The 19005-nt window shown below is 32.1% G+C and overlaps 1 protein-coding gene across 1 annotated transcript; it reads left to right on the forward strand.

Moving 5' to 3' along the window:
- Nucleotides 1-9417: 9417 nt before the first annotated feature.
- On the forward strand, nt 9418-15457 carry LOC132736661 (carbohydrate sulfotransferase 8-like). The gene is made up of 3 exons (XM_060723847.1): nt 9418-9501; nt 10976-11046; nt 14279-15457. The coding sequence occupies exons 1-3, from the start codon at nt 9462-9464 to the stop codon at nt 14912-14914; spliced, it is 747 nt and encodes a 248-aa protein (XP_060579830.1). The 5' UTR covers nt 9418-9461; the 3' UTR covers nt 14915-15457.
- Nucleotides 15458-19005: the final 3548 nt, after the last annotated feature.

Genomic DNA, 19005 nt, shown 5'->3' on the forward strand with positions numbered 1-19005 from the left:
TGGTTATACAAACCAATACAAAAAATCAAAAAGCCAAATAAAAGCACCAATCATTTTTCTCCTTTAACTTGCTGGTGTTGTAAACAAAAAGGGCACATTGCTTTCAACTGTAAAATAATAAAAACAAAAAAGCTTTCAATAAGTCTAAGCCAACAGGTCTCACCACTTTAAAATCAGGCCAACAGTCTTGTGTTAATAAAAATACCGTTTTTGCAAAGGTTAACAAACCTTAAAAAGGTCTCAAAATCTAATTCGGTTATAAGATTTATAAGCCATTCATGCCAAATGGTTTTGTTGCACTTAAAGGTAATTCTAGTCCATCCTACCCTGTTAAAATGTTAAAAAACACAAAAGCTTCTCAGTCTGTAATTTTGGCTAATACATTGCCTTTTTTAAAAAGTCTTCTTCTGGTAATAGTATCCTTATTCAGGGTGTAAAGTGTGGTTTTGTAAGTGTTACGCTCCATAAAATCTTTTTAACATCAAATTTAGTTTCTAAACCTGTATCCTTTTGGCATAAAAAAATCACCAGCTACGTTTCAACGGGGCTAATCAATTCGGTTATCGCTGGTCTCAATGAATGCAAAGGGTATATTAACAATGTCATCATACATTCTTACGGCACATTTAAAAACAAGGATAATGTGATCCGCTACAGTCCTTTTTTATCTTGTAATCTAATTGTCAAAAAGCTCATAAAATATACAACAGTATTCATATAACAATTATATCGGTTTACCGGGGTCGTATTAAATAAACAGAGTACATGTGTACCCATAAATTGCCCATCTGTATAACATGTCAAAAGGTGTTTTGTTATCAAATATGACAAGTATATCTTATGATATTTTCTTAAGATTATGTTAAATTACATGTACATAAACTCTAACCAAACTTTGTAATAACAAAATCTTTGATGTTTGCAATTTAGGATATAAGTAATGCAATATTGTGATTTCCGCATCTCAAGGCTCTAAATATATTTAAAAACTTAAATTAGTCATTACGTACGATGTAATAAAATGTTGTCGTTTAATCGCCTTTCATAAAACACATGTATATGTTTATTAGTTTCCCCTATATATCTATTATGATCCCGGATCTCGCGGGCATCCAAGATCCCGGGATTTTCCCCCATCAGATTTTCAGGTGAGAATGGCACAAAATTTTCACAAGTTTGATTTTCTAGAAATATTGTGGTTTGAGGCATACAGCTGTATAAATTGTTTATTCCAATTAAATGATATATACATTTTGTTAACTTAAAATTGTTTGATTTATGTACCTTATGCCCGTTTTTGAAAATCTCTGTTGCAGAGGAAAAGTTACCATATATTTTCCAAAACATTAATCGAAAATTTGACCATTTAATTTTACAAGAAATTTAATATTGATACTACTTTAAATATATATCATTCAACTTAGTTTGATAACATAACATAAATTGTTCCCTTTGTAGAAAAATATCCCTGATGCGCCGAGGAAACGTCCATTTCTCCGGCAAATACTTTCAAAACATTACATAAATTAAGTGTAAAACAAACTTTCATTTTGATACTATATTCAATAAATATAATAAATTCTATGTTGTTAAATAATTGTAATTTATATGCATTCATTGCGTCTCTTGTGCAAAAATATCTCAAAATATTTTCGAATTTAACAAATCTTCCACAGCTGCAAAAAGACCTCACAAACTCACTTGAAACACGACGGTCTTAAAGTGCTACATTGCCCCATGTATATTTAAATAAAAAATTAATAGTATTAAGTTTAATTATCTTGTGATCATATAAAGTGATAAACGAGTATACAGTATTAAAATTATTAAATATTTGAACACGGAACATACTAATGGTGGTTGATTATTGCCATTTCACGTTTTCGTATCTTGGCCTTCGGCTGCACGAAAACACGATGTCTTTTAGGCAAAACAAGTTAAATGGTGATGCTGCACAACAAAGACGTCGACAAATGAAGTGAACAGTCACATATAATCTTGAAAATCGATCTCAGATATTTCTTCTTATCTTAATTCTAACGTATTTTAATTGTAACAAAGAACAACTGTAAAAATACAACTACACTTTATCAGTTTGTTTGGAAAACCTTCATTTTATAACTTATATGGTACATGTACAACAAAATGTCAGTTCACCTCTTCGTAAACAATGTAGTCGAAAATTTAAACGCAGATCTTGACGGAATTTTTACTTTTAATAAACTTAAATTATTATACTACTTTATGCTGAGTGCCATTTTAGCGACGTCGCCGGAAACACTTCAATCCATTTTAACCTTTTACCCCATAAGCATATTGTGAAAAATGGCCGTTTTCATTGAAAAGCCTCCTGTTACAAGTTCCAACAGCTATAAAACTATGAAAAATGCTTCAATACTGATGAAACTTGGCACTTATGTTGACTGAACATTACATGCTCAATCTTAACTTTCCTGTTACCATGGCAACGGGGGGATGTCTAAAAATTGCGAAAAATCACTATTAATCATTGTTTTTCCCAGCAAAACTGATTTCAAAGTGCTGCAACTTCTCAATGCAATGATATAGAGTAAAAGGCTTTTCAGCGTTGGTAACACGTCACCTTAAGATCGACCTGAGGCCAATTTTAGCCTATCACATGTCCAAAATTTTCTTGGCGATGAGGGGGACTACTGCCGCCGTACACCCCCCCCCCAAACAGAAGGGGCACATCCCCTTTTCTGGAAAGCCCCTGATGTATTATTTTGATGGGGGGCCGCGCCAAAAAAATGGTCACTATTTTAACAACATTTCTCAAACGAAAAACAGTGTTTGGGGCCTAAATAGGGCATTTTTTCAGTGTTTGAGATTGAACACATTAACAGGAGATAATTGGAAAATGTTGTCATTTGTCTTCGTGGGAGGTCGGTCTATACAACAAGTATTAAGAGATAGAACATGTCTTATCCTGTAAATATACTATTACGTTGTATGAATGCAAGAATGGTACCCTTCACACATTACGATTTTCTTGTTCTTCGTTCTCATGAGCAGGAAGAACTATGTTTGATGAAACCCACTTAGACGTGACGATATTAAAATTCACCTAGAAATTTAAATCCAAAGCATTCAGAATGTTTTTGGATCGCGCCATTTTGGTTTATGGACAGTGCCATTTTCACATCAGGAAGTTTTACTTTTAGTTTAAAGATAAACACGGTTACTAATAGCAGACGCCACAAAATAGCATAATTGTGATCACAGAACAAAAGATCAAATTCATTTTAAAAAAAATGGCAAATTTGTTATTACTCACCACACATTGTCTCTTAATATCAATATTAATGTCATTTTGCGTGTTTAAATAATTACTTCTTTTTCTGCAAATACGCAGTGCTCCCCCTTCAAATCGGGGAAGTCTTTTTGTTTGTTGCACAAGAAAAGCATCGTATGGTCTTCTTTAAGGTTAAGTCCCGTCAGTTAAAGCCCGTGTCATGTCAAAGGTTATCACATGGTACTGATTAACAATAATCAAGCGTGAGTGAACGACCTTAGTACTTCATTGTTAACGAATTTATTGGTTACGCATTTAAGTCGGCATTACGTATGTACATGTCATCAGCAGCATCGTTTTCTTAGATTGTTTCTAAGTAAATAACTTTTTTACAGGTAAATCTTTTTTCCAGCTTGTACACCTACAGTCCTGTTTATAACAATATTAATAAAAAGTGTTGCCCCAGAAGGAATTTGGGTAAGCTAAACTTGTACATCTTTGTTTTAATTGGTGTTGTACTGCAAAATCCTACCGTCTGTTAAGGCCTTTATCAAAATTCCTTCTAGCGCAATACTAAAATCATAAATATGGCTATAAGTCCGGGTATAGAAGCTAAAGAAAGAGATTTAATTGTATCTGTAAGGACACAATTGTACGGAATTCCATAAACGACAGCCTACTGTTTACTGTCAACTGCCTACAGTCAACTGCTTACTGTCAACTGCCTACAGTACTGTCAACTGCTTACTTTCAACTGCTTAAAGCTTACAGAGACTGTTTAATGCTTACTGTTAATTGATAAATGTCAATTGTTACACGTGTCTTATACCCGTTTAATTGCCTAAAAGAAAATATTGGCTTTTTATGACTTTCTTTCAATGTGTTTATATGTTACAATGAGGCCGTTTGAAACAGTATTGGTCGAGGAATTACTCTGTATCATTTATGAAGACTTTGACTGAAACCTTGGAACTTGTTACATTTATACATGTACATGTATAGTTCTCGTTTTACTAAGCAGAAAAATAAGTATATATCTTTGCAGGCATCCATCTGCTACTTTTCCAAATCATAGACCTGTAAACTTTATAAAAACGTTATTAACCCAAATATTACAAGTTTTTTCTGTCATGAAATCCTGTTCGGTAATTTTGAGCTACACCAAATATAACTGCTTGCTTAATTATTTATACATGTATATTCCTGTTCAAGTACCATATAGCATGTATATTATAATATTTGTTTATAAAATGATATTGACCCTACCCTATAACTATAGAGCTTACTGATAGTTTTAAACGGATGCCTTGTAATGTCCCGAACGTTTAAATCACAACGGTCAGTTTTATGTTTGCATTTTGAAAATAATGCTACATAATGTTTTGTTAAACGATATGCGAAACTGCGGAATCCTAAATTTGAGTTAATGTAATGCCTTCCGCATGTAAATTCTGAGTTGTTGCAGTATTGCCTGTGTTACATTTTGTTTTTTTATAACTTATGATAAAGGCATTAATACCACAGGATAGAAACCAGATTATTCAATATATTGCTGGACGGCCGTCTTTTTATTTCATTGTCTTAACCCATTACCAGATATTTACACCTTTCTATGCCTTATTCACCCCCTTTTTTGCTTTCTCAAATGGTGAAAAATGCCTTATTTAGACCCCCAAATCTGGTTTTTGTTTGAAAAATGTTGTTTAAAAAGTGACCACTTTTCCGGCTCCGTCCCCCATCCAAACGATTTATCAGGGGTTGCCAGAAGGGATTTGTGCTCCCTTCTGTTTGGGGGATTTGAAGGGGGGCGGTAGTCCCCCTCATCGCCAAGAAAAGTTTGGACCTTTGAGAGGCTAAAATGACCCCAGGTCGATCATAAGGTAACGTGTAACCAACGCTGAAAAGCTTTAAAATGGCTGAGGAACAAGCTATTAAAGGGAAAAAAGTTCTTATTTCTATCTTATGGTCAGCTTAAAAAAACATGTATATTTTAATATACTTGATACTTAAATAGTTTCAATATTACGCTATGGATCAGAATTAAGGGGGTCAATTGAACATAAAAGTATAGAAACCGTACATAATTATGCATGTAAAGATACATGTGTGTTAAACAATCAACTGCAAATGCATCAGTTTTAGGAGATTGAGGCCGTTTTCTATTGTACATAACAACTGCACAAGAGTTTTAGTATATTGGTTTAAGATATTAAGTTTACCCAATGATCGATATGTGAAGCAATGTTATAATATGCTAATTTTATATGATAAGAATGGAATGAAAAATTGGGCTACTAACATTGAACAACTACTACTATATACAAATGGTTTTGGATATGTTTGGAATAACCAGGGAGTTGATTCCTAAAAATATTTACAGATAGAATGAGAGATCACTATAGGCAGAACTGGCAAGAAAAATTAAATCAAAGTAAATAGTTAGATTCATATCGTTTGTATAAATCTGAATTTATCCATGAGACACATTTATCTGTTGTTTTAATTCGTAAATTTAGAAATGCACTTGCTAAATTACGTACTTCATCACATTATGTGAATATTGAAAGAGGTAGATAAGTGAGATCTGAGCGTATATGTAATTTATGTAAAGTTTCAGTAGAAACAGAATATCATTTTGTAATGGTATGTACAGCTTATGAAAATTTAAGATCAAAATACTTACCAAGCAAATATTTTGTTAATCCTAATATTCATAAATTTAATATCTTAATGGGTTGTCAGGCTGAAAATATTATAGATAATTTGCCAAAGTTTGTGTTCCATGCCTTTGAAGAAACAAAAAAAATTATTATGTGTTAGAATATGAATAAACATGATTAACACCACTAGATAGTAACACGATTTTGTTTAAACATAATGATAAGCCCGTACTATATTCCATTGTATAAAATTGTATTGCTATGTATATGTTGTTTTGGGCTAAAGCCTTGAATCAATAATAGTGATTTTTGGCAATTTTGAGATGGCCCCTTGTTGCCATGGTAACAGGAAAGTTAAGACTGAGCATGCTGTTACAAAGGCATTGTTTAAGTCAACATTTGTGCAAAGTTTGATTATTATTGAAGCAGTTTTCATAGTTTTATGGCAACTTGAACTTGTAACGGGAGACTTTTCAATGAAAACATCCATTTTTCACAAAATGCTCATGCGGTTATGGGTTAAGAAAAGAGTGTTTACTCACTCAAATTAGGTTAACCTTTAAAGCTGTTTGAAAGAAAAATATTCAGTTAACTTGCCAGATATTGGAGCTTCAGATGTATTTCTTATGAAACTAATAATATAACGTAATCTTGATCTTCATAATACATACTTTTCGCGATCCCATGCAATCAAAATTGATGGACTAAGACACTGTTTAAATGTGGACAATGTTGATTTTTTTTCCAAATTGGTCATGTTACAACATTGAAATGTTTTTGTCAGATTTATCATCCTCTGTACTAGAATAAAATTGATTCTATAATTAACATTCAAAGCACATATCTTTGCAACATAAAATATCAAGAGTACAATCAACTTAACAAAAATGCATTGCATAACATCTAATGAGGAATTACACATTTATAAGCTATAACTAACAGCGGATGAAAACTGAACCAAAATTATCTCGTAAATGAACTCACCCTTTTTTGATTATGAGATAATGTATAGCCTAAATTTCACCAGTGATTTCACCAGTATAATACAGATATTCTTCTAGAAATGTATTACATTGTCAAATGAATGTTTAATAAACTTTGAAATTCTAAATAAAATAAGGGAGTGTTGACATAATGGTCCAGATCTCTGCCTCTCAATCGAGGAATAGTGGGCTCAAGCTCGTCCATGTTGATTGTTGAACACAGATTATTTGTGAATGATTTATTATTAAGTTGATTAACCCTAAAATGAGTCCTATATTTGACAATTTATCAATCACCTAAGCAAGAGGCACTTCGAACCATTTCATAAAATAATCAATGCAGTGTGCAATGATGGGCCGTACACAAGTCATTGCTATGAATTACAAATTATTAGGTTTAATCAAAATATAACTTTCAATTAACTTAGCATTGTTTTCCCAGCAAATATTTTAACAAAATGGCGGGCGCACATGTGTGTACATTTGGAATACTTCTATTTGATCCATACATATACTTTGATTGTCAATAATTAGTTAGCAGTTGGCAGTGAGCAGCAGGCTGTACAGTTAGCAGTAGGTAGTGAGCAGTAGGCTGTCGTTTATGGAATTCCGTACAATTGATATGTAAACAGACGATGCTGACCTGTGAGAGATCGATTGTCGTAACCGATAAATGTATTGCGTAAAATGTAAAAACAAATGGTTGCTCAGTGCTCACTAACGTTCGCTTTCTACATTCTTTTACTTAATCGACAGTCCGTTCATAACGATTGTTAAGCAGCATTAAACAGATTTAGTTTCCTTTGACTTGAAAAGCTATATAACTGACCAGACACTTTAATCTTAAAATAGACCATACGATGCTTTTCTTATGCAATAAAAAAGACTCGTCCAATTTGAAGGTAGAGCATTATATATTTACAGAAAACGAAGAAATAATTGAAAGACGCAAAATGGCATTTCTATTCTTTGTGTGATGAGTAATAAACATATTTGCCTTTTTTTCTAAACTTTGCTTCTTTTGTTCAATGATCACAATTATACTGTTTTCTGTCGCCTACTGCTTGTAACTGTGTTTACCTCTAAACTAAAATTTAAACGTCCTGATATCAAAATGGCGCTGTCCAAAGAACAAAATGGCGCGCTCTATATACATTCGGAATGCTTTTGATTTCTTGGTGAAGTTTTCTTGATCACGTCTCAGGAAGTTTCATCAAACTTAGTTCTTCCTTCTTATGAGGAGGAATAATAATCTTTATTGAAATAATGAAGCATTAAAAATAGTTTATTCTTTTAAATATATTGATTTAACGGGTTTTTTTTAATGGAAATTGGTATGATTACAGAAAAATATGGCGAAGCATGCTGGTTATGCGCTACACAATATCTTACCAATATCAATAAAGTTACACGGAATGTCTATATACCAGAAATGAAAGGTGTTTGATCCATAGGTATCTTCCATCTTACATTTCGGATCGGAAATATGGGGTATGCTAGAACTTGCTAGAAAACCTTTGTCCGTTATTCGTAAGTTTTATCTGATTAAATACTGGGTGAAAATATTATATCAAGATGAGTCGCCATTTTAGAAAAAGGTTTACATTTTGTTGAAAACTGCTTTCGAGCTAGGTAATGTTTACGGGGGTAACTAGGCGTTTCAATAAAGAGTATTTGCAATACCATGGGTTTCTCTATGTGTGGTTGCAACAATCCGATATATACAATGTACATTAAAATACCCTTTTCAGAGATTACACAACAAATAATTGATAATTTTCTTCAAACATGGTATTCAGAGGTGAAATGCTAGACGTTTAGAAACATATAGTTTGTTCAAACATGTTTTCGAAAGAGAACGGTATTTGGAAGTTATAACTGACCAAAGGTTTAAAAATGTTTTTGCCCGCTTCAGAACTTACACTTTTTTGATTATGAAATAATGTTAGCCTAAATTTCACCAGTGATTTCACCAGTATAATACAGATATTCTTCTAGAAATGTATTACATTGTCAAATGAAAGTTTAATAAACTTTGAAATTCTAAATAAAATAAGGCAGTGTTGACATAATGGTCCAGATCTCCGCCTCTCAATCGAGGAATAGTGGGCTCAAGCCCGTCCATTGTTGATCGTATATTGTTTGTTTTATTATTTCTTATTTTGAAAATGAAAGAGTGTGCCAACAGTAAAATCATGACTGTTGCTTCTTTTAAACCTCACTGAATGCATAAGAATATGTAATGAACCTAAAACAGGTCTTTGTATACCCTTAGAGCCTTTAATGCTTTCATAATTTATGTAAACATATCAAAAGAAATATATTGACACTTCAAAATAATGGCCATATAGCGTTCTGGATATGTTGAACAAGAAAAAGATAATGCTAATTTACATTAATAGATTTTTTTCACCAATAATACAGTTGTGTTATATACAAATGACTTCAAAATTATTTAATCACATTATGATTCTCTCCGTGGATAAACTTGTATGTTTGAATGTATGTTTACTTTGCAGACTCACCTCGTTATGTGGAAAGAACAGACTTTTATTATTCATTTGGATGATGATGCCGTGCCTGATTATCATCGCTTATAAAAAAGGTACACATAAAATATACTCATATATGTAATAGTTATACAGTACATGAAACGAGTTAGTTACGATGATATAACTCTGACTGGGCCAGTGTTATACCCCCGTAACTAACGAGTTTCATATACTATAACTGTTTTATCGCAATGACATAATGTTTTCTTTTTTTAATAGAAACAAATAAATAAATCGTTAGCTACATTACATTATTTATGATAAGGCAGTTTTTTCAAGCTGTTTTCGCTGCCGCAAAAAAATATTCAAAAGACATCCAATATAAGAGGCGGATTGTATACTGTTACCAAGATTGATTCAAGATTAAGTGGAAATAATTCATTCAGCGGATGTACCTTTTGATTAAATGAGAGTAAATTTCATTTCATTAATTATCTTTGTTCATATTTTTCATTGTATTTATATATTTATTTTATTTTATTGATTTCATTTTTTATTCTATTTTTTTCTTTGCTACTGGGAATGGTCGTTACCACTGCCCCATTGGAGCCTCTATGAAAAAACTGTATTGATGTATACAAGGTGCGAACAAAACTCGACCGATATATAACAGTCGAGTTTTTTTCCTATATGAATCAATGAAAAAACTGTACTGTTATATATCAATACATTTTTGAAATGCTCATTGAAATGTACTGACTATTGTATAGTATATATTTGAATAGTACAAATTGTACGATGATGTACCTCGTAAAAATCTTGAATAAAATTTCAGTTCTGTTCTGTTTAATGGGTTAGTAAGAACAAAGGAAAAGTTCCAAACCATGCGATAAGACAATTAAGAGCCAGTTTTAGAGCTAGTTAATATCATATTATACAAATATCGTATCGGTCAAAATTGTTCACAGTACATGCCACATCATATTCACCATCTAAAAAGTCCACATTTTTTTATTATATAATGTTTTATCACTCTTATATGGGTTATTAAGTCGGCCATTAAATACGACGGAAGTCGACATTTTTCAGCTTGTCTTCTTTTTCCATAATTTGAATCTATATTTTAATGCTCATTGGCACGTTAATTCTTAATGTTCTTAAAAATGTAAAGACCGTTACTTAATACACTAATTTGACTTTTTAAAAAAATTTTACAAAAAGATATTTCTAAGACAATCAGAGAAACACATTTCAAAAAGTTTTTTTTATAGATTATACAATAAAAACAAATATTTTAATTAATTACAAAGCAGACCCTAGTCCTGATTTTATAAGGAAAATAAACACATAAAACAACCACCCTTGTGTGTGCGTGCGTGCGTGCGTGCGTGTATGTGTGAGAGACTTAGAAATGTTAGCTTTTCACAATTTGGTTATGTTTCTTGCAGATATTTTTTTAAGTGTATCAATTATTCTCAGGCAACGAAATCGCGTTGTCTATGAACTAAAAATCATATTTTTGTGTTTTTTTCGTATGTTATAATTCCTTCTGGAGATGAAATTACTTGTTTTCATATCTCCTTTCAGGCGTGAATGACACGTTAGCTTTCGGTGTTCAACTTGTGCGTCCATCAGTCATGTCAGTAAAACAGAAAGAGGTAGATTATGTGTTAATAATTCAACATTGTGTAATTTTATGTTGTAATGTAATTCATTTCATCAAGCGAATTTCTAGAATAAGACACTGATCTGCATTTACCATTATATACATGTATTATATTATAAATTGATTCATCATAAATTATTTCAGTTAATTTAGACTTCAGTTTTTCTATGAGCTTTTCTTACTACATAAAACTGTGATTAGTTTCAAATGATGAATTTGTAAATATTTTCGATATTTATTTTAATGCACGTATATCACATGCACAAAAACGACTAAACAGAAAAAAACCTTGTATAACACTTGAATGATGTTGTCGGCATTACACAAATTACATTACGGCTGTATATTTTGCTTAAAGAGAATATATCTCTCTTTCATTCGGCCCCTTCTGCAATACTCGGATGTTGTTTGGGACAACATAACTTAACAAGATAAAAAATTTGAACTTAAAAAAATACAACTTGAAGCCTGAAGAATAATAACCGGTACAACAAAACTAGTTTCTATCTCTAATCTTTAAAGACACTTCAATCTAACCCCCTAGAGTAAGACGCTACAAACACAAACAAATTCTTCTTCATTAAACGTTCAATAATCTTTCTCCTCATTACCTCTCTTCTTTAGTTCCCGATACAGTAGGATAATCTTCAGATTATAACTTACGAAATGCAGACAACACTTGAAATATATTTTGTCACACACAACTTTATTCTCATTCATTTTTGCCATCATCAATTAAATACTGGAACAATCTTCCTGATAATTACAGAAATTCACCATCCATTTCAATTTTCAAAAGAAGACTTAATGAAGATGTCCAAAGTGTGCCTTCTCATTATTATGAAGGTGAGAGAAAACACCAGATTATACACACAAGACTTAGAACACATCGTAGTTCTCTCAAAGAACATTTATATTGTGAATATGGCGACATAGAAAACACATCTCATTATTTCTTCTCGTGTCCAAGGTACCAAGATGAACGAAATGTCCTCCTTAACAATTTAAGTGAAAAAACAACTGTCACACTTAACGTTTTACTCTATGGTGATAATTCAATTGCTGACGATTTAAATGAAGCAATAGTCCTTCATATACACTCATATTAACACAGAACAAAACGTTTTGAAATGTAATAGAAAGTTATTATTTCGACTAATATGAAATAGAGATTTAGATGCATAATATCTTCTCAAAAGTATATTATAAACTCGTTCCATCAAGTCCATAGTATTATAGTGACCATTTCCTGTTGTCTTTCTATTTCTTTCTCTCAAATCTGTCTCTTATTTCCTACCTTCTATTACGCAACAATTTCAACAATTAACTTACATTTCCATATCTTTATTTTTCTTTATATTTTTTAAACATGTTTAAAAGTTCTATTAGTTTTCTTGGTAAGTTTAAACGTGCTAATTTGTGCATTTATCACTTACGTGTATTTATGCTATAGAGCTATAGGGTTTTCCTTCACATTTATTTTTTCTATATTTTATTATTATCAAGGTCGTTTCGATTAGGAAAACAAAGTGCAAATTGCTAACGTTCTTGTACATGTAAAGACGCAAGTTTATAGTGAACATGTTATGTATATTTAACACAAAAATGCATATGATTGTTAGCATTTTACATACTCTTTGAGATAGTGATTACGGAAAGAGTTTCTTAAAAAGCTGTTCAAGCTTCCTACTCAATACGTACTATTTATTATTTGTAAATTATCATGTTAATGTAACACTTATAAATAAAATATTGTTTAAACTAAAGAGAATAGATATATAATGGAAGCAATGTAATATATGTATACTAAATAATAACTTTGAAAGTATTTAGTTTCAGACGTAAAAACAATAATTATATGTAGATGTTGTTGGCAAGTGTAAGAAACATGATCCGATATATTTTATTTTTTATCACATTAAAGGCCCGTTTATTTTATTTCAAAAAAAAAGAAAAGAATATGAACATGAAAAGAATACAAACATGATAACTATAGCATTTACATTGATACGTAGATAATTAAAAAATAAATATATTTATGATGTTTAACTGATCCGATATTACATATGTTCATTTATAACATAAACCGCGGCGCAGGAGTGTAATAAAGCCATTTAATACAAACGATATTACACTAAAGTGTAATAACACTTTGACGTGACGTCATTTGCGCTATATAGAAACATAGCGTTAAAGCGCGCTAATGTTAGCGTTACACTATAGGCGCGTCACTGAAAAATCACTCATTTTAACAGTTTACTGTTCATACTTTACATATGAGATAAATAGAATATTATATTCGTGTAGATTCAATACTAAATTTAATGAACTCGTTGAATAAAACAATATTATGCTCGCCAGAGGCTCGCAGAATATGATTTTATTCAACTCGTTCAATAAATTTAGTATTAAACTACACTCATTAAATATCCTCTATATAGCAGATAAGAAAATGTTCTAGAACAAAATACAATTTTTTCATCATATAAATGTTCATACTAAATCATTTAGAAATTTTTCAATATTTGTTTCGACCAAAATATTAAAAGAATATCCAAATTACACATTTCTATTGTTTTTTTTAAACCAATACAGGTATTTGAAATTCTTATTCTTAGTGTATACCAGTCCACTATATAGGCACATTATGCTGCAGAAACGAATAATTTTGTCCATCTTTAGGTAGGGCAAACATGAGATTTATGATGTGGTTTTAGAACATAAATGATTATTACCTGAAGAAAGAGGAGCACTGAATGTGACAGTATTTATCATAAATGTGGCAAAATGTAAACAAAGTAGTAATTTGACGTCTTTACAAACTACTAAATCACTATTACTGTACTTATTATCAGAAAGCAAAGGAAGCAAAATATGATTCTGGTGATTGGTGAAAGAGTAACCTTTGGAAACTTTAACAGGACCCCAGATATATAATATTAAAAGCTTCTGAGATATAAAATAGAAGAATTTTTTAAGCAGAATGGGCCTTTACATTATGTAATATAAATTTGTTTATTTTTTGTTATGGGTGTATATAGTAAATATACAAAATAATCATCTCTCAGTTGAAAGAAATTTCTGATTTAAAATACCCCATGTTTTTTTTTAATATGCTTTCATTGTTTTTCATTTTCTTTCGTTTGTCGTGCATTTATTTTCAATGAACTGTGTATGTTTTTGTTATCATATAAACATGTTGTAACAAACAACAACATTTTCAGGTTGTTCATACAGTTGAATACATTCTTGATCAAAGAAGACAAAGGGTGCAAAGCGTTTGTGCACGTATAGGTATTGTGTCAAATAAGACGTCAGAACTATCTGGTGTACCGTCAGCAAATTTGTCATATTGTGCTGTGCAAAAAGCCGGATGTACTATGTGGATAAGATTATTCAAGTTTATGGCAGGACAAAAAAGGGAAACAGGAAATCCAATGACATTGACAAAAGATTTGATACATAACCACGCTCCAAACTTCTATAAGACATTCCGGCGTACTGGCAACGAGGATAGATTAGCACATTCCGTTCGGACAATGACTGTTAGGAACCCATACACACGATTATGGTCCGCTTATATTGATAAGTTCTTACTACCGGATTTTTGGTTTTCTAAAGGACTGCACATTATAAGAATGGTACGCAAAAATCCTCAGATATTTTCAAAAAAATGTGGACATGACGTTACATTTCCAGAATTCATAGAATATGTGATCACCATAGGACATAAGTTTGACTACTGGAATCAGGACAAACATTGGTTACCTGCAAGTGATATATGTGATCCATGTGTATTTAAGCCCAGTATAATTGGGAAACAGGAAACATTCTTGCAAGATTTGAAGTACACCCTTTAAACCGTTCGACTAGATTATCTTTTACCTAATATAACATCGATAGATCATATCGAATATGAAATTAAAGATGCAATTGACTACAACTTCAAAATATTTCCAAGGGTAAAGAACTGTATAGATACTTACGAATTGTGCAAAAGAATTTGGACAGCGTTTATCTTGAACGGTTATCTGCCATCAGAAGAACCTTTCCCGACCAATATTTATCACGACAGTTTGAACTCGGACTCTTTTTATGAACTTGTTAAAAGCGTACGATCAAAGTATAACACTACACACGCCAATACAAAAGAAAGGCGTAAACATGCTCTTATAACTGCATATAAACAGATTAATGGAACCAAGATGAATGAGTTAAAGAAGCTCTATAAGATGGACTTTGAACTATTTGATTATAAATCGGAGCTGGAAATAATGTAAGAATGAAATGATGTAAGGATAAGTTTTGAAGTTTTGATATCAAATCAGAGATGTACAACATTGGTAACAATATATAATAGAAGTACAATATCAATGCAATATTAGTTCAAATGATCCCAAGTTAAAAGAAGTAGTGGATATATCATATCACATGACTGAGGTCAGATGTGACTTCAATTCATTTTTCTATAGTTTTCATTTTATCAATGTCTTATAATTTTCTATTTACAAAAATTATTATATAAAATTCGTATTGTTAAGCAATATTGACCCGAGACTGATTAATTTTCGGGAGCTTTTTCGTTAGTTTCCGTAATTTATTACGATTTACCGATTGATTTTTAATGATAACATAGTTATCGAAACATTAAATCATACTTACGATCCGATGGCATAGTGGTTAGTATGATGCCTTAACAGTCGCGCCGTTGCAAGCTCACGTCAACATTTTTCAGATTTATTAAACTTATTTTTTTTTTGAAATATAAACAACATTAATAATTTGTTTAATTTCTGGCGTCCTTTATTAAATTTCATGACTTGATACTCTATTCATTACTCTAATACATAAAGTCGGACAATGGGTGATTGGCATGCCCAAAAACAGAGTAGTTGAGTTTTGCAAACTATAAAAAAGGAAAAAGAAAAAATGTTTGATCGAGAGTCGAACCTACAACCTTCAATCTGAACTCTTTGTAAATGAGGCCAGTTAGGCATGTGTTGCGTTAATAACTTAAATTCATACATAAACCATGCACACCGTTATGCCATACTTTAATATCCATAAAATTGGCCCGTATTCAGAATCGATACTTACACTCACACTCATTGAGTAAATCCATTATAATTGCCTAACGGTCAAGATTGTCCTCAACCATTCAGTAAAGTGGTAATCAGATTATAAAGTAAGTGTCGAGTGAACTCAGGAAAGTTGAGAATCTGTGAGATTAGGAGGGGGCTATCTTGAGGTGTCCTCAATTAAATAATACAGAATACCACTTAGTTTTGAGTACTGATTTTGAATTAAACTCGTCACATATACATTTAAGTGCATCATATACGCGACCTGACAGTATTTGTAACTTTAATATTAACTTTACATGTATAATGTTTGACCGCTTCAGTCATCAGGATCCGGTTGTTCAAAACATTGGTTAGTGTTAACCAGTGGTTAAATTCATTATCCGCTGGTTAAATTTTGTCTGTTGGATAAATTCTGTTGCTCAAAACTTATCCAACGGATAAAATGCCTTATCCAGTGGTTAACTTTAACCAGTCCTATGACCACCGGATAATGCCCTTAACCAATGGTTAACCATCATCATTAAAACAGTCTAAACCATAAAAACTTGTTTGAAACCAGATTTTTCTTACAAATATATGTTTATTTTGTCTTAACTAGAACATTTCATATGAAATGCATATGATTAAATTGAAACATTTCTGAAAAAGTGCTTTTAGAACCCTTTTTCAACCTGAATTTGTTGTTGTTGTAGTTCAGAAAATTCAGTTAAACAGTCATAACTTTCTTATTTTTTAATAAAACATACAAGTGTCAGTACTCATTTTCTTAGTTAGAACATTACCCATCTAATGGAAGTAATTTCAATTTAAAATTTGGAAAAAAAATATTTTTGAATTTTTTACCTATGTGTGTCTAAGGGAAAAATAGATCTATCGATACTTTAAGGCCTTTGATATACTTTTGCTTTATTCCAAAAACATGAAAGCACAAAACATTCAAAATTAAGTCTTTTGGAGCTTTTTGATTCTAATAAATTTATTATTCATCAAAAAAATCGGCCATTTTGTTTCCAAAATCACTAACCAACCCTGTTGCATTGTGGTACTTAACCAGTGGATAAATACGCTATCCACTGGTTAGGTAGCCAGGGTACTATCCAATTGTCGAACAACGAATTTTTATCTACTGGATAGCTGACCGCTGGTTAAGGATTTAACCAGTGGATAGGCTATCCAATGGTTAATTTTAACCAATGTTTTGAACAACCCGGTCCTGATATTCAAGCATCACACTCAAACAGTGTATGATTATACCCTTTGCAAAAAGGGGGCTATAGTTCAGAACTGTTACAAGATACCAAGAATTGTAAAAAATTTGAGAAATAAAATAAAATAAAATAAAATTCTGCGGCATAATGGGCCTTAAAATGTCATAAGATGATTAAGAAAAGAAAACAACAGTGTGTATTGAAAATGCTTTTCATTAACATAAAAACATAAAAATCGATGCTACTTTCAAAATTAAGTTTACGCTATTTTTTTAATAATAATGTATATATATTGTATATCGCTATAATGTTGTTTTTTTAGCTCACATGAGCATGCTCAGGGTGAGCTTTTAGGATCGATGATTGTCCGTCGTCCGTCGTCCGTCGTCCGTCCGTCCGTTCACATTTTGTTGTTAACACTCTAGCGGTCGCATTTTTGCCTCAATCATCATCAAACTTGGTCAGGATGCTTATCTAGTTGATAGCTCGGATGAGTTCGAACATGGGTCATCTCGGATGAAAAACTAGGTCACAAGAGCTAAAAATAGAAAAACCTTGTTAACACTCTAGAGGTCACATTTTTGCCTCAATCATCATCAAACTTGGTCAGGATGTTTGTCTAGGTGATAGCTCGGATGAGTTCGAACATGGGTAATCTCAGATGAAAAAGTAGGTCACCAGAGCTAAAAATAGAAAAACCTTGTTAACACTCTAGCGGTCGCATTTTTTGCCTCAATCATCATCAAACTTGGTCAGGATGCTTATCTAGTTGATAGCTCGGATGAGTTCGAACATGGGTCATCTCGGATGAAAAACTAGGTCACAAGAGCTAAAAATAGAAAAACCTTGTTAACACTCTAGAGGTCACATTTTTGCCTCAATCATCATCAAACTTGGTCAGGATGCTTGTCTAGGTGATAGCTCGGATGAGTTTGAACATGGGTCATCTCGGATGAAAAAGTAGGTCACAGGAGCTAGAAATAGAAAAACCTTGTTAACACTCTAGCGGTCACATTTTGGCATCAATCATCATCAAACTTAGTCAGGATGCTTGTCTAGGTGATAGCTCGGATGAGTTCGAATATGAGTCATTTCTGATGAAAAATTAGGTCACAAGAGCTAAAAATAGAAAAACCTTGTTAACACTCTAGAGGTCACATTTTTGCATCAATCATCATCAAACTTGGTCAGGATGCTTGTCTAGGTGATAGCTTGGATGAGTTCGAACATGGGTCATACCGGATGAAAAAGTAGGTCACCGGAGCTAAAAATAGAAAAACTTTGTTAACACACTGGCGGTCACATTTTTGTCTCAATCATCATGAAACTTGGTCAGGATGCTTGTCTAGGTGATAGCTTGCATGACTTCGAACATGGGTCATCTCAGATGAAAAACTAGGTCACCGGAGCTAAAAATAGAAAAACCTTGTTAACACTCCAGCGGTCACATTTTTGCCTCAATCATCATCAAACTTGGTCAGGATGATTATCTATTTGATAGCTCGGATGACTTCGAACATTTGTCATCTCGGATGAAAAACTAGGTCACAAGAGCTAAAAATAGAAAAACCTTGTTAACACTCTAGCGGTCACAATTTTACCTCAATCATCATCAAACTTGGTCAAGATGTTTGTCTAGTTGATAGCTTGGATGAGTTC

Source organism: Ruditapes philippinarum, unplaced genomic scaffold (assembly GCF_026571515.1).
Source record: "Ruditapes philippinarum isolate M1 unplaced genomic scaffold, ASM2657151v2 ctg930_1_1_1_1, whole genome shotgun sequence".
Lineage (NCBI taxonomy): Eukaryota > Metazoa > Mollusca > Bivalvia > Venerida > Veneridae > Ruditapes > Ruditapes philippinarum.

What these genes read in the sequence shown, in the direction of transcription:
- LOC132736661 (XM_060723847.1), top strand. Translation starts at nt 9,462, where the DNA reads ATGATGATGCCGTGCCTGATTATCATCGCTTATAAAAAAG. An exon ending in TATCATCGCTTATAAAAAAG is followed by an intron (nt 9,502 to 10,975) that starts GTACACATAAAA and finishes ATCTCCTTTCAG; the next exon opens with GCGTGAATGACACGTTAGCT. An exon ending in TGTCAGTAAAACAGAAAGAG is followed by an intron (nt 11,047 to 14,278) that starts GTAGATTATGTG and finishes CAACATTTTCAG; the next exon opens with GTTGTTCATACAGTTGAATA.